Below are 26,448 nucleotides of genomic sequence, written 5' to 3'. Positions count from 1 at the left end.
TAAACCCAAAAAAATTTTCATAATTTAACTTTTGCTGAACGAAGCTTAGGTTTTCAGATTTACATAAATTGCAGTTGTCAGTCACGTTTCAATGGAATAAATAGAGCAAATTCAGTTTATGGTGTCTTAATATTATTCATAAGTTGAGTTCAACACGGTTTGATGTTTCGAGTTCCACTTTCAAATGGTGGAGACGTTAGCTCTTCGAACCCGTACCCACAATTTACCCAGTCCTGTTTGACAGTTCCTACCTACTTCAATTTGGGTTACAAATTTATTAACAGAGGCAGGAACATTTCCCCGGTTAGTCCGATGTCCTAAACACTGTCCTAATTATGACTGCGCACATGTGAAAACCAACAACGTGTGTGTTTTACAGCCTTGAACAAGAAGATATCGGGAGTATCATTTTCTTTTCTCTACGTTAGTATCGAGCATACGCTGGTTTCGTCACCCCTTCGAACCAGACTGTCAGGTGCAGAGGGTGTGGCCTACATGTACCGGTCTTTAATGATAAAGCAGCAGTTGGCGGGTTAGCTGGAAGTGTATGCCTTTGCCGGCCTCGGTGAGCAACTTTTCGGCGATTGTGTTGCGCAGAATATATCCCAAACGAATAAGTAAAATCAAACAATAGCGATAATGGCATTGAAAACCACTTACTGTCGGTTGTACGTGTTGATCACACTGGGATCCATGCTATTGTTGATTGCGGTAAGTAACCGAAACAATATTATCTTTACTAATATATACCGTTCCGTACGTGAAGTAGACAAATATTCAACTCACGTCATACCTCCAACTTAAATTATTTTAGCAACAGCAAGGGAATATTGAAGGATTTATTTCTCATTTACAACGATGATTGCATTTGGTGACAGAGACATCAATTGTAAGCTTGAAAAATTGACCCTAAAAGTGGAATACTTGCATAAAGTCACTCAGTGTACCAAAGGACCGTGTTACTGCAAAAGTGGCCACTATTACCCTTTCCCTGAATTCAAACACATCAATGCGTTTGTAACCTCCATCTAAAACAGATTTTTCTTATTCAGACTTGCTTTTCTATGACAAAGAAACTTTGCCACCATGAAAATACAGTGTTTTCAATCGGGTTTGAACTCACGACATACGTGGAGAAGCAACAGTGAGATTCGGTCGGTCAAATCCCCATTCTAAAAAGAGTGATTCAATGAGCAGGCTAAGTTGTTAAATTTTTCTGACTGTTACCTCCCCACATGTTGTAGAGATCATGAAGTACCCACGCTCTTACTCTCACTTTCACTCATATCGCACACATACACTTTATGGAAGCAATGAATACATCGCTTAAACTGGGCGAAAGACAGCCTCGGGGACGATCCTGTCCACCAGCAGAGCTATCACCCCAGGGTAGAAAATGTGGTGTTTTCAATCGGGTTAGAACTCACAACATACACCACCCAGTAACTAGCGTAGAAGCAACAGAAAGAACCAGTCGGCCAAATCCCCACTCTCAAAAAGAGAATGGTTTGAATCAATAACCGGGTAATGTTGATACATTTTTGACTGAGACCTCCCCACAAGTTGCAGAGTTCATGAAGCACTCACGCTCATATCGTAGCGGTAGCCTGTGGGGGGCCGGCTGCCCCTCCCTCTACCTTGAAATTTTAGGAAAAGTGCACACTTTTCGAATACACAGAGATGCTGATATAATTACTAATTTTTCCTGTAGGCGATTCCAAGCACGCATGCTTTGAATTGATGGTTTACTAACGATAAGTGTCTCTGTACTTACACTGACTCATCTCTATTATTTCTGCTGCTGCTATGGTTTATTGTACGTTCGGTTTACAGAATCAATCGCATACTACCTCTATCTAAACTAAGCGAAAGACAGCCTCGGGGAAAATGCTGTCCACCAGCAGAGTTATCAACCTAGGGTAGAAAGTACGGTGTTTTCAATCGGGTTAGAACTCACAACATACGGCATCAAATCACTGGCGGAGAAGCAACAGACAGAACCGCTCAGCCAAATCCCTACTGTGAAAAATTATTGTTGTTCAATATCCCGGTAATGTTGTTACATTTTTCTGACTGAGACCTCCCAACACGTTGTAGAGTTCATGAAGCACTCACGCTCGTACACTCATCCCATAGCCGTAGCTGGCATCCCCCTCCCCCCAGATTTTTTAGAAAAAGTGCAATTTTTTCGAATACACAGTGACGCTGATAAAAAAAACAATATTTCCAGGGCGATTCCCAGAACGTATACTTTTAATTGATGGTTAACTAACGTCATGTGTCTCTGTACTTACACTGACTCTTCGCTATTATCGCTACTGCTGCTATGGTTCATTGTACAGTGGTTTAACTGAACCAATCTCACACAAACTTTATCTAAGCAGTCAATAAATTGCTTACACTGAGCGAAAGACAGCCTCGGATACAATTCTGTCCACCAGGGTAGAAAATACGGTTTTTTCAATCGGGTTAGAACTGATAACATATAGCATCCAGTCACCTAGCGGAGAAGAACCGCTTTGCAAAGCTTTGCGTATCTACATAAAAGACACCATCAGTTAAGATTTCATTACAAAAGCTCGCATGAGACCCAGACTTCATGTAACAATATTCAGTCATATATAGTAGGAGTTACATACTTGAATTTTCGAACTTGTTTGTTAGAGAAAAGAAAACGCTTCAATATAAAAGTACTTTGTGTTGTTTGATTTCTTGGAACAAGATGACATACTGGTTGAATAAAGCTAAGAAACGAGCATCTTTGTCCCTTTAAAACGCCGGGTCATTTTCCTTATTACTATACTTTGCCTTAATAACAAAAGCAGAAAATAATATAATCATACAAGTGATCATGACATGGAATATTTATTTCAGCATATCGGGAGATCTTTAAAACCCTTTCGCTCTGAACATTAATATGTAATCAACAACGTCCTGACATACTACATGGATTACTTTAAGAGCTTTAGGCGCATTTCAAGATCAAAATGAAATATTGTAATTGCAAGTATAGGGTTACGTCACCATTTTAACCAATAGAACTAAATCGGGAAAATTCGATTGGATTCATTCTAAGGAAAATGTCACAAAATTTACTTTTTAAATTGTATAAAATGATAGAATTGTGTAAACATGGAAGTATTTGTTTCATCCATCAAAACAAAAAAAACAACGATAAAATATATTAAATGCATAAAAAACCTCAAAATGACAATATTTGAGTGTAGGTGTGTTTGAAATGTCCATTATTTTTTTCGTTTGACACAGAAGAGGCGCTAAATATAATCAGGGCATATCTGACACAAATTTTACTGTAAATACATCGAAAAAAGTTCATCTTAATTCTGATAAATCAACAAAATGAGACTAGTACTTTAGTGACCGAGAACAAAAACATATATTCACATATTCTCATGGAAATTATGATACTAGACATATGTTTGGAACGATATTCAATCAAAGACAGTTACGTATCTATTTTTACTTTCAAAATTTGCACAGCGTCGCATTCCTTGAACAAATTTTTACGAAGGTAAGCAATATAATATTGGAAACTTTTCATTTTTGGAAACTGCCTATTACAATAATGTTTGTTATTTATTTGGCTGTCTAAACTAGTAACATAATTTCATTCAATGTCTGTCATTTTTTAATTGTTAAAGGTATATCACGCTGTCAACATTTACCAACAAATGCCAGCTACAATACTTGCTGAACCAAGAACCACTTTTGAGGTACACAATCTTAATGCTGTATTAGAGCCATATTGGAATAGTACAAATGGTGAGCTAGGTAGTATGAACGTTACAGATGCGTCGAGAACACTGCTAACTCCGATAAGTAACCTTACAGTAATTCACTATGGGGACGTTATTAAACTTCGGCTTGATGCAAAGGACATCAACGGACGCCAACGTGTGCATGGCGGTGATTTCTGGAAAGCTCTGCTGACCAACAAGAATAATGGGAAGTGTAGTGTACCAGGCCATGTTGAGGACTTGGGTAACGGCACATACTTTGTCACATTTGTTGCAAAATGCGCAGGCCAGTCAACGATAGCTATAGCCTTGACCCACACGAGAGAGGCTGTTCGTTTCTTAGAGCGAGAGTTCTTACCACTAGAGGACAAAACTGCGTGGAAAGGCTATTTCGGGACAGGTGCTAAGAGCAGTCATACCATGTGCGTGTTACATCGAGAAGGAACTTGGGAAAATAAGTGTGAATACAGGTACAAAACAGGTCTTGGAAGAAGTTTACTGCTTTGTGATAAACCGCCGAAGCAATCTTGTGCCAGCCTTCACCATCTTGTGGCCGCATTTCCTTCACAAAAAGCAGTTGATGTTGCAAGTAAACAAAAAGCATTGTTCGAGAGGTAAGTATTACATTTATTGAGTATTGACTACTGAGGACTTTCAAATAGGTCTATGGTCGATATGACGACATTGTGGCCAAGTACGACACCTCAGTCACTCAAATGATTAGCGACAGCATTTCCGGATTTGACTTATTACAGTGATTCATATACTGTATCATTTCATACGATTTAGACAATTTTGGGACAATCCTGACGGATGCAGCCAGCTAGCAGGGAACGTATACCCATTCTGGACACCTGGTACAACCACTTACTTATAATTAGTGGTTTAGGATGATCCTTCTAGCTTTGTAAATCAAAAATGTCCATGGACCTGGTAATATTGAATGAAAACGATCATTGGACCAGTTAAATGTCATATTGTGACTCCAATGTTAAAACATTATTTGAAAAGAATTATGCAGAAATACATTCTTCGTTTTTCCATTATTAATTTAAATTTAAATCTATTCTGTACAAAAGTTAACTCTTTAATATTGTTGCGATTACGCTCTATCAAAATTTAGTTTTACGTTGCGTCATGAATCTGAATGAATATTTATAAATGGCGAATGCTGAAAGTTATATCATTCTTCATGGTTGTCTTTTGTAGGGGACCAGTACGTGTTGCAGGAACGCCAATGAAAATTCATATTCGTGGTGAGTACCTTGACAAATGACTTTTAATCAAACATTTTGTTCGTCGACCGTATGATAAAACACATACCAATATGCTGTATTAGTTGTTTGAAATTTATAATACTACATTGCTCAAAATTAGGTAGTGCAAACTCACTTCTCGACTTTTAAAGGCCTCTTAGAAGTGACCAAATTCAACGTGGTAGTATATTTGAGAGAACAAACTTAAACCGAGCGTGTTCACTCACTGACCAAGAAGGCTAAATTTCCGCCTTGATGGGGTCACAATTGACCTCTTTAATTTACTTTGTACGTGCAAGCAAGCACATTGTAATGGGCACAAACTCAGACTTACATAGCTTTTTTTGAATCCTCTTCCTTCGCTTGTGATCATTTAATTGGTTTAACTCTGTATGGCAGTCTTATTTCAAAATTGGAACCAGTCAGTGACTTCAAACGTTACCACCCGGATAAACTACCCACGTAACTACCGTTGATGTGTGCTGTCTCATTTTTTATAATCGAGAAAACAAGTAGAGTCAATCTAACACGCACAGTCTCTAAAATCTTATAAAAGAACGAGTTAAATAATTTTAGCAGAATGCAACTAGCGCGTGTTTTGATCTTTGAAGATTGTACCGGTCGTTGGCTTTGTCTTTTGGAAATGACACTACAATATATACGACCTAATGCGAATTTAATTTTTCAGTTTGTTATTTTAATTTGTCTGCAGACGCTGATCAAAGTACATCCATCGACCAAATCCCGCAATGCTCTTCAAAATCTGTCGAAAAAACATTCCATGGACATTGGTTCAATGGATCTTGGCATCCCACTAACTGTAAGACACAGACGCTCGATATCAAAAAAATGAAATCTTGTCTTAGAAGTAAAAACATATACCTCTTTGGCGACTCAACTCTGAGGCAATGGTTCGTTGACTTCTGCGACGTACTGAAAATAAACGCCACGACTATAAAATGGGATACACAATACAGCAACGTCGAACGGAAAGAAGGTAAATATACTGGCAAAATTCGCGGATACGCGATACAAGAACCAAACATTACGGTTAATTTTTTCTTTCAATCACTGGCGGTAACGCGTAGTAAATACAGGCTTGAAGACTTCACCTTTCCTGGAGACATCATAGATGACCTGGTAGACTGCAATCATCTTATCGTTGTTAGTCCGTGGGCGCACTACACATTTTGGACACAAGAGGCCTTCTCTGAAAAGTTATATTATATCAAAATGGCTCTCTTTCGTTTCAAGCAACGTTGCCCAGATAGCGTGGTAGCTGTCAAGGGGGCCCACGTGAGGGAACAATCATCATGGCAGTATCGCATATACAACAGCGACTGGCTGCTTCACCATTTAAATCTGCAATTAAAGGAGACTTTCGATGAAGAATGGATTATGTTTTATGATTCATGGGATCTTAATCTCTCCTACCCTGGCAAAATTTATATTCATATGTCCCCTGATGTTATACGCGAGGAGATACGACTATATCTATCCTACATTTGTCCCGCTGAACTCGAGAATGTGCGGACAATTTAATAATGTAATTTTCATATGATAACAGTCGCGTCTGAATTTCATAAAGTTAACGTCTGGTGTCCCACGACTTAAAATACTTATGAAAAGATAGGTTTTCATATTCGCTGTATACTACCCAGCATTCATTGCCTTATACTTATACCACTTATCTTGTATTTTCAGAGGAAAACAATGTTCAGAATATATCTACAATCACAGTGACTTGAATTTAAGCAAGGAAGGTTCATTGTACTCAGCCGTCTAAAAAGGTGGTCTAACAATATGGGCTTCTTGTTCATTCACTCATCATCAGTAAAAACAACCGCATGTCACCTTTGTGACTTTCATTATGGCTTAGCCCGGTCACAGAACTGACGCCCTGCCCCGCTTTTCTTCATCCTTTCCACTTCATTTCATGTTCTCAAGTCGAAGACCCGAGCCAGCTAGTACTTCTGCACTCAGTTATTTTTATTGGGAACTTATTATAGTCATAAAGTTGTCAGTTCAAAGTGCGCCAATAAACGTTTGTAAATTTTCTTGCTTTGCGTTTAAACGTATTAACGAAAAAATTAAGTCTGATGCACTAACGCTTATAAAATGTGTCTTAAAGCCACGTTCTTATGATAGCCTATCGACGAGCAAGGTGACATGTGTAACTTAAACGTTGCTTCGTCTACAGCCATATTCTTCAATTGACCCATTAAGAACCTGATAAAGCGATGTAGTGACCGTCCATGGGTTTGCTCTGTAAATCAAAGACAAGGGAATCGCCTGTTCAAAGGTTTGCACCATTGTGTGTGACCGAACAAACATATACTCTGCCTGTCTGTCTGTGTGAGTGTGAGACAGACAGACAGACAGACAGACAGACAGACAGACAGACAGACAAACAGACTGATGTCTGACAGAGGGAATCGCCTGGTTCAAAGGTTTGCACCATTGCGTGTGACCGAACAAACATGTATTCACAAATTAGGGTAGAACGTGCCTCGGGAGACATGCAACGGGACTCTCAAATTTTTAACAATTCATATATGATATGCAACTATGTGCGGGTTTATTATAAAGCTCTTGTAGTGAGGAAAATTCTCATCGGCATAGTTGTTTTCAAAATTGAAATTGTTATTTCCTAGTTAAATATAAGTTAGGCGTGGCGGCCACTTTGAATTTCGAAGATCGGTAAATGTTAGTCAATTTGTTTCTCCAAATCTTAAAGTCACACGGTGACCCTTGCGGTTTGTGAGGCCATGGTTGATATTTTCATTCAGAAAGTTTCTAAAATTTAAGTCTTTCCCTTTTGAGGCCCATTCCACCTTAAATTAGTGAAACTGGTTCCCATGAGAGTTAACTTTAAAGTAACTCGATACAATAATCAGATCATAATCGTTGCAATCGACATTTTCAAAAAAAAGACATCTGTCAGACAAAGATAGGATATGTGTGGAATCAGTCATCGTTGTATTGATGTTACTCTTTCATCATTGAAAATCATTAACACAAGTCATAATTACATACATTAGAACTCTTTCACTATTCAAAGTTGATACACATACTAAAGCTTGTCGAGACATGTGTCTACTTTGGGTGTGGCTCGACGCCATGTTTTCAAGTGTTTGTTTTTACTGCTTTCATAGGCACCTCAAAGTGAACTGTTGCGCCCTGCTATGCTGAACGGCTCGGGAATGTTAATGCAGCCATCTTGACAACCAGAACCATATTAATCATTCCAAATTGAAAAAACCTATGTAATCCATTTTTGTCAAATAGAATAAGAATGCGCGATGGTAGCCATCGATACCCCTACGAATTGATACCTGAGTTCACAGTGACAATAGAGTGCTGTTTTGTCGAATCACGGTCCAGGGAGACCGTGGTCAAACGAACCTTTGCAGTCTGATCCACATATGCTTTCAAGATGACTTGCATTAATAATCGCATTTAGCATCCCTCAATTAAGATACGTACTGGTCATTCGCTCGCGTCTTCCTTTATTTGAATGATTAAAATGAAAACGATGCAATGTATTTACTTTTTATGCCTCTTAGCTCTAAGACATCAAAAATTGTGCATTCTACTAAATGCAGGCCAGTTCTTCTACACTGACAAGTGCTATCCTAGGTCAACTTCAACAATTATTATATAGCAGAACACCGTCCAAAGTTGTCAACTGCCGATAGCCCTATGGCAGGATCAGGACTTTTCTCAGAGGCATGACGTCATGCATTGGCCGTTAATATATAGATGACACAATATGACCGCGAAATGTCTTCTCAGCCGTTGGCTAATGATGTAATGTAGTACATCAGAATATAGGCATTTTATTTAGGATTGGTGTATTTCATGGTATCAAGAAACTTGGTACATTGAATTTTGGCTCGAAATTTTGAACATAAATATGTCGCTCCATATTGAATATACCAATTCAACTATCAAAATCAAATCAAATATGTTTCGAAATCTTTACCTTTAACTCAAAGCTATGCAGTGAAATGGTTCCATTTTAAAATACTATTGCATAGCTATGGCTTTTTAAAAGGCTATCTCAATTTAAAATAAATTGCTCAATATCATGCCTAATCTGTTCCAACCATCATCCTAATAATGAAGCTTTATGCGAATTTACAGGTGGACGGAATGAACAAATTGTTCACGTTTATCTGTGCAATGATCATTGAACATGATTATTGAACAGGTAAACACGGCTTTCACGATTCACTGTCTCTCTCTTAAAAACAGTTGATGTTTGTTTGACATTGAATCAATAAGAATTGACCTATGATAACTCTGTCATAAAACTAGAATATGTAATTTAAAACACAAATAATGCCAAAAAGTCAAACAACGCAATTCACTGAATCGAAAGCTGGTCTGCGTGTTTGTCAATGTCACTTTAATGAGTGTAACGTGTGGTTGCTACTTTGATGAATTGTTTACGTTCCTGGTCGACATATTGTGGAACCTATACTTGTATCTTTTAGCCGTCAAATATTTGACTACATAGGTAAACATTTTACCAATAAATTAGTTACATGTTAACTCCTAATGTTCATCTATTTTTTTCTGATGCAATGCTTTTCAAAAATAGGGTAGACAGGTGGGGTTTTTTATTTTGAAAACCTTTCTTGTTTCCTAATTCTTAATTCTTTCAGCTAGTAAAAATTTCATAAAGTAAACGATTTCAGGTTGATTTGGATAAAAGTATGATTCCTTGATTATGCTTTGATCACATTCATGTCGATGAGAATGAACACCTGACATTTATTCCTACCAACCACACCAGTCTGTCAGTGCGTCAATATAACCACCATCTTGTACAACTAAAAACCTCTTCCCTACATTAATAGGTCTTTGGGAACACTATACATCAGTGTAAAGTCCCTAACCAAATAGTCCTAGATATGGAATCCGAAAAATCTATGACAGAATGGCTGGTCCGATAGGATGTTTGGTCTTGCTGCCGATATTGGTTTCGAAAATGTCTTTCCTGACCGTATGTCAAGCCGATGTAACTAGACTGCAATATACTCTGTCTGTCAGAGAGAGAGAGAGAGAGAGAGAGAGAGAGAGAGAGAGAGAGAGAGAGAGAGAGAGAGAGAGAGAGAGAGAGAGAGAGAGAGAGAGAGAGAGAGAGAGAGAGAGAGAGAGAGAGAGAGAGAGAGAGAGAGAGAGAGACAGACAGACAGACAGACAGACAGACAGACAGACAGACTGATGTCTGACGGAGACAGACAGACAGACAGACTTACACGTCAGGCAGGCAGGCAGACAGACACAGAAAGACAGAGACAGACAGAACCATATACCTTTGAAAATATATCTAATGGGATGCACGAGTACTGTACTGGAGCAGACTTGCTTAAAATTCACAGACCTGATATTTTCAGTTTTGGAATGTTAACTGATTACATTATTAAAAGTTGTACTTAAGAATTTCAAAGTCGTCATTTAATTTGATGAATCTTTTTAATCAGTGCTGTGTCTTGTCAACCAAAATAGAGGCAAAAACTCGTCTAACGTAGAGTTTTCCTGGCAGTTTCTCTCACAAATATTTCGAGAGTTTACAGAACCTAAAGTAAAATACTTTAAATTGACCTCAACAAGATACAAGATTGATGTTAGTCTGCTACAGTTACAACCATGGTTCTACAACAGCACAAGCACATCCACCACAAAGAGAATGAAAGGTATGGTAAGGAAAACCTGGATTGCTTTGCTCTAAAACTTGTTCGATATTACACTCATGATCGTAATTGGAATGATCGTGCTGGCCGAATGAAATTGATTACCCGTCATGACGTGCAAAAATTTTAACGCTCCTTAGATTTTGGAGCCGATGAAAATATTTTATTTAAAGTTTACAACACTATTAGATATCATATTTCAATTAAATGATCAAATATTACTATTTTAAAGCGATTTCTGCTTGTTCAGCAAGTTCAGACAGTTTCGACGTTTTAAAAATTTTACCTGAAATCGCACCAAGTATACGACCCTCAATCTTGTCCAAGATTAGCAGCTTTAAAAATTCTTAACAATTTTACGGCATGACAATCACTTTTCCATATAAAGGTGTGAGGTCGAGAGTACGTAACTCGTGAAAACTTATTCATGTATGGTGTGTGATATATGCTAGTCCTGTTGACAAGGGAATCCTCTTCGTTACTCCCAGTCTCGGCCAAGCTTGTAGTCATCAGTCATCAAAATTATTCAGCAATTACAAGTAAACTTGTAAATGTCAAAGCAGTCTAAGCCTATGTTTTAAAGTGATATTTCAAGGAACAGATAACAATTATGATCCATTCCGTCAAAGCAGACACCTGATTTATGAGCACAGGATTCTTATAGATCAGTTACAAATGACAACATGTTACAAAGCAAGTCTACGATCCCACAATGAATTCTAGAGTAAAACAACCTCATTTTAGTATGGTACGTGTAGTACGTGTCTGTCTGAGTTATTTCAAACTAGGACCCCAGATCCAGACAAAAATATAAATGTGACTTGATTTATATCTAAAAAAATAAACTTCAGATTTACTGATAAACTGTTTACCCCATGGCACACACATGAAACAAGCATGGCAGGCTTCAAAATGACTGTTACGAAAAGATCACGAGTTCCTAAAAGAATGGAGCCGACATTTTACGCTCACTAAGGTAGCAATTATGTAGAACACGCAGTGTGGTTTTGTTGTCATATCAATCTGAGAAAGCTTGTCTAAAGTTTAAGTCTTGGACAAAGTGCTCAACGAAGCGTTCGTTATAGCTTTCTGTTCCATGTAAGATTTATCTTTCTTAGCACAAAAAGGTATGGATGAGATTGGATCACCCAATGTTCTTGCAAACCCTTGTGAGAAAATTTGAAGTTTGCAAAACATATGTTCGTCTCTGGAACAAACATTGCTTTGGCCACAAAGCTACAATTGCAATCCGGAAAGGGATGAGGATCGAAAACGAATGACGTTGAGCATTTAAGTCAAAGATAAAATCTGTTCGGAAATGAAGCGTATTACTTTTTACGAAGCCTCTAGCTTAAAGGTATATTTTGCGATACTGACACGATTTATATGGTGTGAGATCAACTACAAATATAATGTTGATCGCCACATGCATCTGTTAAAAGCATAGCAATATTAATCATATTGAAAGTAATGACAAAATGAGTAATGATAATGCGTTTTGACAAATTTCCAATCCTTGTTCTCTAAATCGTAACATACATCGCGTAACAGTGGAAGACGTGAGAGCAATTTCATTATGGAATCCAACTTAAAAAAACAAATTCAGATAAATGTAGATGAAATCTTTTGGTTCTCTTTATAATCTAAATGATGTTATTGTCGATGTTGATAGAACACCTGGCAATCACTACTTTAAGCTAACAAAGGAAGGTATGTGGCGTTATGCCCTTGATCATGGTAATTGACATGTATAATCTTACGAAGTGCTCGTCGATAATGAAGAGTTTCGTTGAAGATGTTAATGGGATGCTTGTCTCTTGGGATAAAGTCAGTAGTTTTTCAGTCGTGGAAAAAGTGACACGCGAAAGGTTTTAAAAGTGTTGAAAAACTGCCTTGAATGTTTAAGTTGATTCAAGAAATTAATATTTTGTATAAGAAAACAAGATGTCAGTAATACCCGGAGGAAGAGTACCGGCACGGGAGAGAGAAGGTCTGCTACCTGTATCCATGACGACAAGGAACTTCTACACGTATGAAATAAATGTGTGTTAACTTTGAAGACTCAGAGCCTCTACGTTGTTCATGTATCCGGAACGACCTCTCGTATACGACACACAACGGGCGTGATTTTGATCACACGATACATATGAATTGAAAATAGGACAATACACTAAATCACAAAGATCCTTACAGCTCTTGGTCTTCAATTTACATGTCAGAAATAATAATTACAATTCACTGTGATACGTTACAAACCTATCATGTGAAATTCTCATGTTCCTTTATTAAGTGTCAAGTATCATTCAAACATATGTTACGTCCAAACTTTGAAAATATCCTCGTAGAAGGGAATTAGCTCATTTGTATTTTATTGGCTATGTGGTGTTTATCTGATTGTTATGCTAGTCGCTTTATAATTGACTTACTTATGGTTTAATTCATTATTTTACTCTTTTCTATGTCCACCTTGTGCATTTACCTTCGAGTGAGGTAAACTGCCTTCGTAGCGTCTGCTAAGATGTCGTCATGGCCTTCCCTCATTAATACGCACTATGTTTATGCAAACGACAAATGCTAAGGACAAACAAACCTTATTCAATCTTCACATTCATACAGGCTAAGCTACAATTCAGCGGATTTCATTTTGCTACGGTCAATTCTCCACTAACATTTTGCAGTCGGAAAGAGACTCACAGACACGCAAACAGACATCGACACGACATTAAAGGGGAAGTAGTATTTTGATAACTGTTTCACAATTTTTTGTTTTAGTGTCAACTACAGTTCCGTTTTTCTGTGCCTGAAGTATGTTTAGATATATTGCCTTGAGCTTATCAGCTCAGTCTGTAGATGTGTACACTGCATTGTTATTGTTATTATTATTATTATTATTATTATTATTATTATTATTATTATTAATTTTTTTAAAATCGATAACTCCATGGTTGAAACACCTCTTTTCATGGAGGTTGAATAGATAAAAGAAAATTATGTGATAGCACAAAAAACTTGAAAATATAAAAAACACATAAGTTCAAACAGCAAGAAATAAAATATTGTCGACGAAGTGGATCACGGTCCACAATAAAATTCAAATGTAAGCAGTAACATTGCATTTTACACATACAGAGCTTGTGTAAGCAAACATAGAAGCAGCTTTTCAACATGGCGAGGGAGTAGAGCACGAACTTAAAATTGGCATAGAAAACAAAAAAAAACAGAGAGAAAGATCATGAAAAGTTAAAAACCTTTACAGTTGGTGGTATTTGTCTCTTCACTACCAGTAAAACAGCCTGATAGATAATTATATGAGGCCAGAGTGTCATTTACAAAGTTATATTGAAAATACCAATAACGAAAAACACTCTTTAAAGTCTGTCTAGCTAACCGGAACTGAACTGTGACTGTTTCACTGCCTGATGAGGTCAGCTCAAACATTACGTTTATCCGGTATGTAATGCATTCTGTTAAGCTTTACTGAGTTTGTGGGGTTTCCGAAGAATCCGAGGAATAATGTGGTTTATATATTTTGAATGGACTACTTTCATGTTAAGCCGGTCAAGTTTAAAAATGACATGGGTTTAACGCCATATTGGATAACTTTGCTCTATTGGCTCGTATATCCTTCGGGTGTAAGTACCGCGTCGTGGTTGTCGTTCATCGCCGGTCGACTATACCATTAAACTTATCACAATATTTAGATATTCGCTTATTGCCATTGGAGAACGTTATTTGAAACGCAACAGCCCTCGTTTTTCAGGTCCTTACATTGCCTCGCTCTGGGCCGGTTCACTACTTCTGGTGGACTATAAAACGGTGTACAGCAAATGTAGTAGAGTTTAATCGGACTACTGACCTCACTGACTTCTTTCAACAGTCGATGTTGTGCGCTGAAAATTTCTTTAGTACAGATTTATGAAGAACGACGAACATATTTTGGGAAAGGTAACGTTGATGTTCTTCGACGTGCATCAAATTCACGTTGAACTATAAAACAATCGGAAATTAACCTACCTGTTGACAGTCAAATGCTGGCACCATTTCACAGGTACGTCCAAACTTAACATTTCGTTAACATGTATATATCCTTCGTGATGGCGGCCTTGTACTCCTAGTCTGTGTCAGTAAACACCTCCATGTTCGTTCTTGAAGCTCATTAAACAACCCGTGACGCATTTTCTTTTAACTCGTTTGATTTTCCTAGGCACCATTGCCTGCAAGGATGTCTCTCCTGATTAATTAAAACAAGAACTATTGGAAAATTATTTGGAAATGTTATTCTACTGATGCTTGCAATATGTTATACTATTAACAACGGACGCCCAAGTTACAGTTTAACTTTTCAACGGTGACCCCGTATATTTATTTTTCCAAAAGGGAATGATTTGAAGTTTCCTTAAGTTAAGAAGAGTTTGAGCTAAAGTATTTCGATATCAAGGTGCGTACTCGCTGAATGATGACACTTCCATCGCGTCATAAAAGGGTGTATAAAGTGAACACCACAAGGAAATAATGGAATGTTTGTTACGAAGGCAGTTTATCGTACATAAAGGCCAATGATCCTAGTGACAGTCGACACTAATGCAGCTATTAATTAAATCACCAGAATCTTAATTATTGGTCGACTTGGATACAAAATGAATACACAAAGTATTGGCGGTAGATGCACAAAGATGTATGAAATAAACAGATTTTAACTTTGAAGATCGATAGCCACTACTATGTTCATGTCACCCAACGACCTCTCGCATAGCTCCCGATGGAACACAATTGTTAACTGTAAGAATTATTTACTTTAAGATCAGTTTAGTTCAGTGTGAAGAGAAATTCAATTGACTCGGATATATTTTTGTAATCAGAGCCACTATTCAACATCAAATAAAATTCACGATGATTTCAAGATAATTTCGTTCAGTTCAATGTAAAAACGAATGCATTTACCACCGCCATTTTTATTCGACATAATCAACCGTGCCATACAACAAATTAAATATTACGACAGGACAAACAATGGTGTAGTCATTCAATATGGGGTGGAACCTAAAGTAAATTTGAGATTACGACCGTACATCATATGTAATTTCTGTTTGTGCAGCCGTGAATTATTATCAAAGATCTACCGCAGACAGCATGTCGACACAAAATAAAAAGCAACATGGATTTTATACTGGTGTAAGCCATCAAGAATATTCACCCTGGTTGTGGGCGTGGTGCTTGGAGCTCTTATCCAAGAAATGGTACGTGTCCGACAACTTATATATATATATATATATATATATATATATATATATATATATATATATATATATATATTACACCTCACTCATTCAGCGTGCACTGCCATTGGTTAAACACGACTCACGTGACATGTAAAAGAACGTGATGATGCCCTCTGCGAACGTGATGATGCCCTCTGCGAACTTGATGATGCCCTCTGCATTTGATATTACATGGATGACGTCATTTTACTTACTGCGCATCCTTTCTGCGCATAACAAATTGTCGTTCGCTTGTACTTGCTACTATCGCTGCGAAACGTCATGCAGAGCTGTCACCGGCACAGTTAGACGATATTTTGATGCAAGTAAACAGCAAACGAACGAAAATGGCAACAAGGAATGCAATTTCTGTGTTCAGCGACTATGCAAGCAACAAATTTGGATACGCGACCGAGGAGATTGGCAAACTTTCAGCGGCAACCCTAGACTTGGCACTGACAACATTTTACGCTGAGGTCCGGACTCATGCAGAAAGGCGAACTGTACTCGAAGAAGTTTGTTCGGTGTAATAAAAACAGTAACACATGAGAGCTAGGGCAAGATCACGATTTTTGCCTGCCCAAGGGATGGTGGTCATGATCGAAATATTGATGATGCCCGAGCCGTAGGCTCGGGCATCATCAATATTTCGATCATGACCACCATCCTTGGGCAGGCAAAAATCGTGATCTTGCCCTCGCTCTCATGTGTTATTATTTAATAAAATTCACATTTCCATCTATTAAAATTAGTTGTCCATTACTTGGATCTTTTAGTTAATGTGATGAGTAAGTGTTTATAAGTCCGCAATGATTTTGTTTTTGGTTTCGACATTTGCAGTTCTGTTAGTAAAGTTGCGACATATGTACAGCGTGCTTGGCATGCTGAACGTTTAACACAAGCATAATATACAAGAGAGAAAGATCTAGACATTGATAGCGCCCTCTTCGTAGATAAAAGCGATGTGTTAAAAACGAAAAATAAACACAACAGCGCAAAATGAATAATATTTTTACCGATAATTGCGGCTTGCATATTATGACCTAGTAACCGCCATATTGTAAGAGCATGAGAGTATTACGTTAGAGCATTAAAACTTCAAGATCTTAGATAGCACAGAAAAATCCTAGCAACCCGGTCAGATCTTGTTGCTAGAGGGCGCAGTATCATCACAAAAACGGTTTTGTATACTCGTTGAAGATATCCACAACAAGGACCTCCTTTAAAAGTGTTTTTAAAGTGAAATGTATATGTTTAGCATACCTTCGACACGATGGAACTATAATTACAAGAAACTCTGTCACAAAGTCGAATTTGAAAATTGAAACATATTCAATATCGTGATTGTAAAAGTCAGGTGTCGATTAGAATTTATATGAAAAGATATCATAATTAAGTTAAATTATTGAGGACTAAAACCCCATTGTAACTAGGCAGTGCATTTCTAGAATGGTCTTATTATCATACAGTGCATTTGTCTCAATGTAGTTTCATTTGCATGATTTTTTCCTTCAGTCTTTGTTCACCCAACCAACACCAACTCTCACCGACGGTTTAGTTCAACAGTGCCATAATGAAATCGTAACGCTTCACGAAGAACTTGTTGCAAGTAAACATTTTGACCAAAAGGATAACTCGACAGATTACTCTAAAACTAATAAACCTTTCATAACTCACACGACCATCTTTTGTCTAACATCAGCAGAAAGCATGAGGTACGTAAGAGTTAAGATAATGCCTTTGGTCATTTAACGTGTCATAAGGGCAAGTAAACTGCGTATGATGTTTGCATATTCCGTATGAAAATTATTTCATATGTGCAAGCTTGTAGAAATTACATTACAAAGGCATGTACTATTACGTATTAAATTGTCATTTTTTTGCGGTTTTTAAATGTAAATGTTCGGCTATCGACGCAAAATGATTATGACACAACACTGCAGCATAACAAACCAACAACAACAACAACAACAACAACAACAACAAGTGAACACGCTTTTAGAGTCAGCAGTATAATAGAAACACTTAGATATAGACTGGATAAGATATGTTGCAGTAACATGCACTTAATCAATAACACTATTGGATAGTTTTCAATCGGATTCGAACCCACAACATACGGCATCAGTCGCCTAGCTGAGAGGCCACAGACAGAACCACTCGGCTAAATCTCCACTCCCAATAAAGAGTGGTTCAATAGCCGGCTAAGTTGTTACATTTTTCTGACTGAGACCGCTCAACACAATGTAGAGTTCGTGAAGCACTCACGCACTAATTTCACGAACTAATTTCGGATAATTGGAAATTGTAGTATTGATGGTTTAGGCTGCATTCACAAAAAACGATTAGGGGGGCTGGAGGAATTCAGATGGGATTCGACAAATTTGGTTGTAGTAGAGGGGGACTTTAAAATTTTGCTCTACCTGTAAGGGTGACTTGAAAATTTTTGGTTCCCTTGTATGTTTACATTTTCCAATTCCAAGTTTTTGTAGGTAATTTAATGAAAAATGAATACCAGTTTTATGTCATCCAAATGTTGTAATGTTAGTAATAATTTAACAGAATCTAGAACCATTTTGTCACATTCCATGAGTTTTATCTCGAAAAAATCTAAACGTGTGTTTTGTCGTAAAAAATCAAACGAGCCTAGCAACAGGGCAGAAGCTTCAACTGTTGATGATTTTTGCAATATTTCTATGCAATATATCAACTATAGTTTCTTGCTGTCTCCCTACAGCTTGCTCAAACACACAGTGTTCAGTTTGTCGACAAAGTCTGTATATATAAATATGTATTAGGTGATAATTTAATTAGAGTCCAGACTGACAGTCAGTTGTCAGTGATACAAATGCATGGTACACATACACAGGCTGTGATAGCAAGCTAAATACTGGACAGCTCAACATGCTGTAGGGAGTAGAACAAGAACACAGTTGTATAAAGTGAACAAAAATATTGTCAAAATTATCAAAGTTAATACAGCTACTGCCTACGGGCTACTGTCTCTATCAGATACTGCCCTGATACTGTAGTGTCAATGTTACTGCATACGTGAACAGTGACAGAGATAGCTCTGACTCTGATGTACATGGTAGTTGAAGAAGTGTTTGTAATGTGTCAAATGACGCCCATGACAGTGAAACATTACTAAACAAGATCAGACCAGACAGCCATACATGGAAGAACACAAAGACATTTTTGAATTCTGGCTTTTGAGAATAATCAAATACTAAAGAAAACAGATGGGGTCACCATGCGTGATTTCGAAATTTTAACATTCTTGTCATAAAAAATACAAAAGTAACACTTTGAACAGTAAAGACGACATGAAAAATATATTTATTTTTTAACCAAATTTGCAATTATTACACCCAAAATTTCAGAGATGAAAACATATATTTGATAGAATATTTTAACCTTCCAGTGTTGTCAATTTTGAGTAGCGTCTAATTCATACATGTAAATACTTTTGAAACAAAGTTTTGGTAGTTCACTCTGCTCAGTTTTTTACAATATGGCAATAAGCCAGAATTCACAATTTGCCTACTCTTTCATGATCGCCATTTTGTATGCTCTTTGGCAGGAGCAATTGACCTGGGCAGAGTTAGATTAACTCAAGTTAGCTTAGACCAATAAATCCAAAAAGTTCACTGATGTGTTTAAAGAACTTGGCTTGGGAATATGACTATAGACAGTGCTAATCACAGGTAGTCTTGAACATCTGTGAGCAGAACGGCTCAATGCGTTTTTAGTATTTCTGCGCGGACATCCTTTACAAATATGCGGGCCTGTAATAGTTGGGGGGATTTGAATTTTGTTCGGGTATTGGGGGGGGGCATCTGAAAAAAAAAAGATTTCAATAGCGATTCCTCCAGTCCCCCAACTGTTATTTGTGAACGCAGCCTTAATCAGCAAATTTAATCTAATCTTTTTCTGTTTTTGCAATGCACTTGTTTTTAGGGTAATTCGCATCATTGCAACTTGTAGCAATAGGGCATCTGATACATTTAATAAATCTAAAAAAAAAAAAATTAAAGATCAAATTCTCTCAAACGTTTTTGATAGAATCGCTACATTTAGACTAAGATCGTATTTCTGATACTGTAACTATAAATGACATCGGTAACCAATCATGACGTCTTTGATGACGTCTTTGATGACACGCAGAACTTGAACACGGGGAAGTGAAAGATAATATCTCACCGTCGTTTATTTCTCTTTGTCTTGGTTCAGATTGACAGCAGAAGGGAATGGAATAGCGCCATCTTTTTCAAGAGGTGACTTCGTTCATGTAATGATACATAGTTCTGGTGACGATGAAGATTGTCCTGTTAGCGGTGACTTCTTTTTTGCCGTCATGTCTAGCACGAAACAGAAAAAGTCAACTACTGGGAGGATTATCGATCACACCAATGGTTCTTACAGCGTCTTCTTTTACGCAGGATGGTCTGGAACGGCAGACATAGCGGTCACATTGGTACATCCACGGGCGGCTGTGGACTGGATTGAGAATCATTATAGAACCGAGGAGCGACACGTAGAATGGAATGCTTGGTATAGAAATGGGACTCGGACGGAAGAAAGTATCTGCTATGTTTCAAGAGCGCTAACTTTTCCAAATAAATGCGTGTATGTCAATGAAAATGCCCTTGGAAGGACAGCCTTCGTGTGCGACAGACCACAACACTTATCGTGTGAGGAGATTAAAACAACAAAGTCTAGAGTGACGTCTTTGGACGCATCAGTCAACAAAAGTCTCTCAGAGGATTTGGACATTCTCTTTAAAAAGTAAGCCATAGAAATAGTAAAGAGATTGGCGTGTCAAACGGGTTAAGGTATTATGCAGAAAAGACAGAACTGCATATGCATCAGCTTGAGTTCAAGTACAGTGTAGTGTCATAAATGTTGAATCTAAGGATTCCTGTTGTCTTCTCCTATCCTGAATTCGATGTTGTTGATATTGCTGCTCTCTTTAAGTGGTTGTAACTAGATATTGCGGTGTATGGTCAGTGGACGATTTTGAGATGCAAAACCTAAGCATGCATTTTATTTATTTCCACAGGCCATACTTAATGACGGCTGTGGTTGGGAGTCCGATAAAGATTTCAATTCAAGGTAAGATTATTAAAGCCTGACTTCAGTACGGCGCTTAATTCATTATTCGGGGACTCAAATATCATATTTTTTAGCAAACAGTGGGACATCCGACGTTAATCTGACGTAACATTTAGTTTTAACAATATCCAATGACTGACAGGTAATAATTATCAACGGTTTTACAATTCAATGCTAACAGGTTATTAAAAAGTAAAGTAAAATTGAAATATAAATTTTTTATTATTATTGAACATTATTTAAATTATTAAATATTACTGTTTGCACACCTTACGCAGCTTCTTTAAATGGATCACATGAGTTGAATCACGCCCTCTACGATTTAACCTTTGATTTGAAAAAAAATTATGTCGCATTGTTCATGATAGCGGTTAATGTTTGTTCACACACCCGAGATATATGGATACTGCCCTTTCCTAATGATTCATTAAATGCGAACTTGCCTACTGAAACTTTGTGTAAATTAATATAATCTGTCACGCTTTTAGCATTAGATCTGGACCAGAAAGGATGGTACGAAATTGTGCTTGCAGTTTGCTAGGATGGATATTAACGGTACAAAAAGATTCAAAGTTCTTTGAAAAGATGAAATTCATCGTACTTGACATTGACACAACTGAACAAACATTTTTTTGCTTCAGAAGAAAATACCGACTTGCAATTTGATAGACCAGGCGATGACCTTCCACGATGCGGAGAAGACCTTCCAAGACCAATGTCTGATGGTTTCTGGGAAAATGACGTAACATGGACTTCTCGAGTATGCAAAGCACGTCACTGGAGTACTGATGAAATGAGACAGTGCCTAAAAGAGAAAACACTGTACATACTCGGAGATTCAACTGTTAGGCAGATATACGAACTAATTACAAAACTCTTCGGACAAAAATTGCCGTCAAATCCGATAGAACGGACATGGACAGAAACCGCGAACCGAACAACTGTGACGTACCAGTTTCATCCAATTCTTATAGGCAGTCGAATTATCGACTTTTGGCGACAGAAGTTTGAAAGTGACACAATTGATGGTATTACAACGACGGAATGTAACTCGGTGATTTTGTTAAGCCTCAGCTATCACTTTGCTTCATGGACAAAGGCTTCTTATGAAGAGAGGCTTCTCCAAGTCAGACAGGCCACTGTTCGTCTGAAATCTCGTTGTCCAGACGTAATTATTATCGTGAAAAGTTCACATCCCAGGGAACACGCTAGAAAAGAAGGATATATACACAGCAGTGACTGGACCTTATATGACATGAATAACATGATGCGGGCAATCTTTAAAGGAGTTGGTGTCAAGTTTCTTGATGTGTACGATATGTCGCTGTCACACTTTGCCCGAAATAGAGTTCATATGCCTCTTGGCAGTGTCATTCGGCAGCAAATCGACCTCCTAATGTCTTACATTTGTCCAGATTTTGATAATCAGAACATAACACAGTAGAATCATTCATAAACTCTGTGTAAATCTGTATCATTAAGTAAACCTTAAATTTTAGTTTTCATTGAATAAAGATCATTATTTTGGAACCTTAAATTTTGCGATCAATTTTATTCAAACTTAGATGTTACAGAGAAGAGAAAAATGGTCATTGACTACAGGCGTCATATGTTTAACATATTTTTTAAAATTTGATTGTGCATAATTGTTTGAGAACTTGTACTTCTTTCAATTTTTAGTAAACCTAGTTTCAATAAAATGGGATTGAAACAGTGACATTATTTTCAAAAGGATCAGCGACACTTGCACTTCCTGACAAAACAAAAATGTATTTACAAAAACGCCACGTCAACCAACAAACCTTTCCTAAAATCCCATGAAGCTGCACCTCCTGTCCCGGGGGGGGGGGGGGGTTTAACTCCATGGATAATAGTACGGGGGCTCCTCACGAACATGGAAACCCAAACTGTTGTGATACCAGTTTTGAGCAAAAAAACCTACCCTTTCTGATACCTAGTTGTGGAAACGCAGCTATCTGTTGGCGGGGTAGCGTGAGTTGCTATGCGGGTCAAAGGTCAATCCCGCCACGGATATCCGTTGCGGGGTTGACCTTTGACCCGCATAGCAACTCACGCTACCTCGCCAACATATAGTTGCGTTTCCACAGCTATCTGATACCATACAATACCATACGTATGCAGATACGACTCACTCGCCTTGCGTACCAGGGATACATGTACCAACAATCAAACCGACAGATCGGAAATTTTAATGGTAGATCTGGGATGTAGATTCATGGGTTTCCAGTATTGATAGCATGATTTTTTAACAAATATCAGTTTGTGTTTAAAACCGGACCCTTTCTCATACCAACACTTCGTGAAAAGTATACCCTTTCTGATACCAAACAGTGCAAAAAATCGACCCCTTTCGCGCGGACCCTCCCCGTATAGCCATCAATAGGAGTTACCCCCCCCCCGGGCCTCCTGTACATAATTAAATAATTTAATAAAATGACGATTAGTCCATGTAGATAAACGTACTGTTGGGTTTGTCATACACATATTGTAAACGTCTGTTCGTGGCTGAATATTTTAAAATGAGCAAATTATTTATTGAAAGGGTGCCGTACTCGTCACGATTAACTATACAAATCGTACTGCAGCACTCACGTGACTGTAGTGACGTGCTGTACTATGTCTCGTCCAACAGTTTTATGTCAAAAATTAACTGTTTCTGGGAAGTCATATCGGGAAAGCTAGCAAAAACTTTGTATTTTGGTGAATATTGTGCAGACTGCTCGTTATGGTGAGTCCCTAATAACCAAACGTTCGATGAATTTCGATAGTTTGTAATTTGGATGGAAACTTTTCTAAATATAGTCGAACAAACTTGGGAATAAGGTGCGTGCTCGCTGATTTAGACGTTTGTCGATGGAAGTTCCATTGCTTTGGTGGAGGGTTTAAGAGCCATAAAAGCCAAAATCAGCCCATAAAAGGCAGGAATCCCGTCTGAAAAAAACACAGCTATGGACCCACAGCTACGTCAGCTACCGTACAACCGTGTGTTAGCTTAGACAAGCGTAGCGAGAACTGGCCTGTATGATTTGACAAAAAACTAATTGTTGATTTTTCTGGTATGCTAAACTCTTTATTTCCTGTTTTCAATATAAATGTATAATTTCGAAATGAGCATGATGGCACATCTGGATAGCTGACTGCGACCAAACGCGATGCTCCATTATTCTTCAGCCCGAAGTAAACAGGAAAATAATGCAATCTATTTTCTAGCTATTTTCAAATTTGTGTAGACGTCGACAGGTGCAGTGGTATTCTGCGTCGCCACGCTGAAATGGTAAGTTTCATTCGGCAAATCATCAACCCGCCTATTTAGTTCCAGATTTGCTCTGACGCCGGGGTTGTAACGCGATGGCGGCACTCTCAGGGAAATTGCATACCGAATAAAATGATCTCGTGAAATATGTTGAATTTACTGGTTCCCTCATCACGGTAGCAAGGTACGTTAGGAGAGCTTGGATTGTACTGGCGTGATAGACCTCGGCGGCGCGTACAAACTTTATATATTTATTTTGCCACCGTAGTAGATGCACAGAGATGCTATGTAGGTGGAGAAAATAAAAAAAATCAATGATGTTAAATCTTTCATTTCTATCAGGAATTATACTTTTAGAAAAAGTACAGAGATAGGCTGATTTATGATAAGGCCGCAAAATGCCAAGAATGTAACGATGATCATACCCTGTGAACTAATGATTAGCTCAATCGTAATTGTGTACAGGAAATGCTTACACATGTATTAATCTGATGTCATGATTACTCATCTCACGCTCAGTCTCTCATTAGCATAGACCACGCCCACACTCAAGAAGGAAATCTGAAATTTCACATTAGAAATTAGGTCTCAGTTGCCGATTCCCATTTGCAGTTTGAAAGGTGAACACCACACGGCACATAGTGATCTAACATAAATGAAAATGGGAATATTTCTAAGATAAGCAAGATTCACGATAATGTTCGGAATTGGAATTATATGAATAATAATTTGCCGCAAAGTTCGACCCTGACAGGGGTTTTACCAATTTCTGATAATGTCGCCAGTGATGAAAACCTGTTCACTTCAATAAGGACCAAAAAAGCGCTTCATCAACATTGAGAAACGTTTAAAAAGTAGTTTTAGCCTATTTTATTTTCTTAATTGGATAAATTTGTGTATCGGCTGGCCGCAATGTACCAGGGATTCTAAGATATTTTACACAAAAAACGCATGATGAGCAGTGGCTGTATATGTACGTATTTAGTGATTTCAAAAAAGCATATTTCATGCAGGGCTCGAAATAACTATTTTTACCTGGTAGTCCACTGGGCTACCATTTTCTGAAGTTGGAGCCCAGAAACAATGGCTGGTAGCCCATGCACATTTTACTTTAGAGTTATTATTTTTCATTAACCAGACAAGAAAAAGCAATTTTCAAGATTCCGCCCATGAAGTGAATTTTCTAGCCATTTGATGTGAATACTTGCACACCTAATACCCAACAGGTATAATGCCCCTCAAAAATGTTTCTGGTCTTTGACATTCAGCAAAAGTGATGCGGCAACGCGGTTTTCCTTTTTTTGATTCTTAACTGTGCTGGGTTGGCACTATTGATGAAACAGGTATTGTCTTTAATCACCGGCTGCATAATACTTTCGTTTTCTTTTTAGCATTTTTGACATGCAAACAGGGATATCAAGGATAGCTGTACTGATGAGTACGTAACCCCAAAAAAACCATGACACGCAGGTTCTGTAATGACATACGCGGTGACCAGAAACGATCTTTTTTTGGCTTTATGGACAACAGTGATACTTAAAAGTTTGGTGACCTATTAACAACTCGTTTCACTCAGAGTTGTACGCAAATTTTGACAGTCGTCATGACAACGACCACGACCTTCTCAGCACGATTAGACATACTGTAGCAGTGCTAAAATAGACCATGGGCTTTCTGTAGGGAGGAGGCATATTGTCTGTGATTGATACATTATGATCAAAATGCAATGAAAATGCGTTTTCATTGGCCATCATTTCCTGTGCCTGTCATCCAAGTACATCAGTTGAGATATTGAAACTTGGTTGCAAAGTTTCACTGCACGGTTGTCTTTGTAATTTGCATAACAAAGTCATAGTCTGGCCTTACTCATGTCACTGTGTCCAACTGGATTTGACTGCAATTTAGCTCGTTCCAAAGTGACGGACCCGACATGGCACGCCAAGTACTGACTGAATTTTATGTCCCGGTCTTTGGTAGTCCGTGTGGGCTACCATTTCATGGATTTTGGTAGCCCCAGGGAAAAGTTGGTAGTCTGTGGACGCGGGACTACCGCTAATTTCGAGCCCTGTCATGTAACGTGCTCAC

The 26,448-nt window shown here is 37.9% G+C and overlaps 2 protein-coding genes across 4 annotated transcripts; both read left to right on the top strand.

The window, feature by feature from the left end:
- Window positions 1–472: 472 nt before the first annotated feature.
- Window positions 473–10,469, top strand: LOC139125598 (NXPE family member 4-like). 2 transcript variants are annotated; one of them, XR_011550293.1, is made up of 5 exons: window positions 473–711; window positions 3,663–4,372; window positions 4,968–5,014; window positions 5,727–7,316; window positions 7,465–9,566. XR_011550293.1 is itself a non-coding variant. In XM_070691697.1 (4 exons), the coding sequence occupies exons 1-4, from the start codon at window positions 640–642 to the stop codon at window positions 6,554–6,556; spliced, it is 1,659 nt and encodes a 552-aa protein (XP_070547798.1). In that variant the 5' UTR covers window positions 473–639; the 3' UTR covers window positions 6,557–10,469. The 2 variants fall into 2 exon arrangements, 1 of the variants encoding a protein (XP_070547798.1); XM_070691697.1 differs by having other exon boundaries at window positions 5,727–10,469.
- A 4,066-nt stretch (window positions 10,470–14,535) lies between these two features.
- LOC139125599 (NXPE family member 3-like) lies at window positions 14,536–22,623 on the top strand. Of its 2 annotated transcripts, XM_070691698.1 has the most exons (7): window positions 14,536–14,764; window positions 15,094–15,154; window positions 15,812–15,953; window positions 17,490–17,689; window positions 20,208–20,762; window positions 21,037–21,089; window positions 21,731–22,623. In XM_070691698.1, exons 3-7 carry the CDS (start codon window positions 15,951–15,953, stop codon window positions 22,531–22,533), a joined length of 1,614 nt encoding a protein of 537 aa, XP_070547799.1. In that variant the 5' UTR covers window positions 14,536–14,764; window positions 15,094–15,154; window positions 15,812–15,950; the 3' UTR covers window positions 22,534–22,623. The 2 variants fall into 2 exon arrangements, with proteins under 2 accessions (XP_070547799.1, XP_070547800.1); XM_070691699.1 differs by lacking the exon at window positions 15,094–15,154.
- The last annotated feature ends 3,825 nt before the right edge of the window (window positions 22,624–26,448 follow it).

Source organism: Ptychodera flava, assembly GCF_041260155.1.
Source record: "Ptychodera flava strain L36383 chromosome 3 unlocalized genomic scaffold, AS_Pfla_20210202 Scaffold_25__1_contigs__length_14229661_pilon, whole genome shotgun sequence".
Classification (NCBI taxonomy): domain Eukaryota; kingdom Metazoa; phylum Hemichordata; class Enteropneusta; family Ptychoderidae; genus Ptychodera; species Ptychodera flava.
The sequence above is the reverse complement of the archived record's forward strand: the minus strand, read 5'-3'. Positions and strand labels throughout refer to the sequence as shown.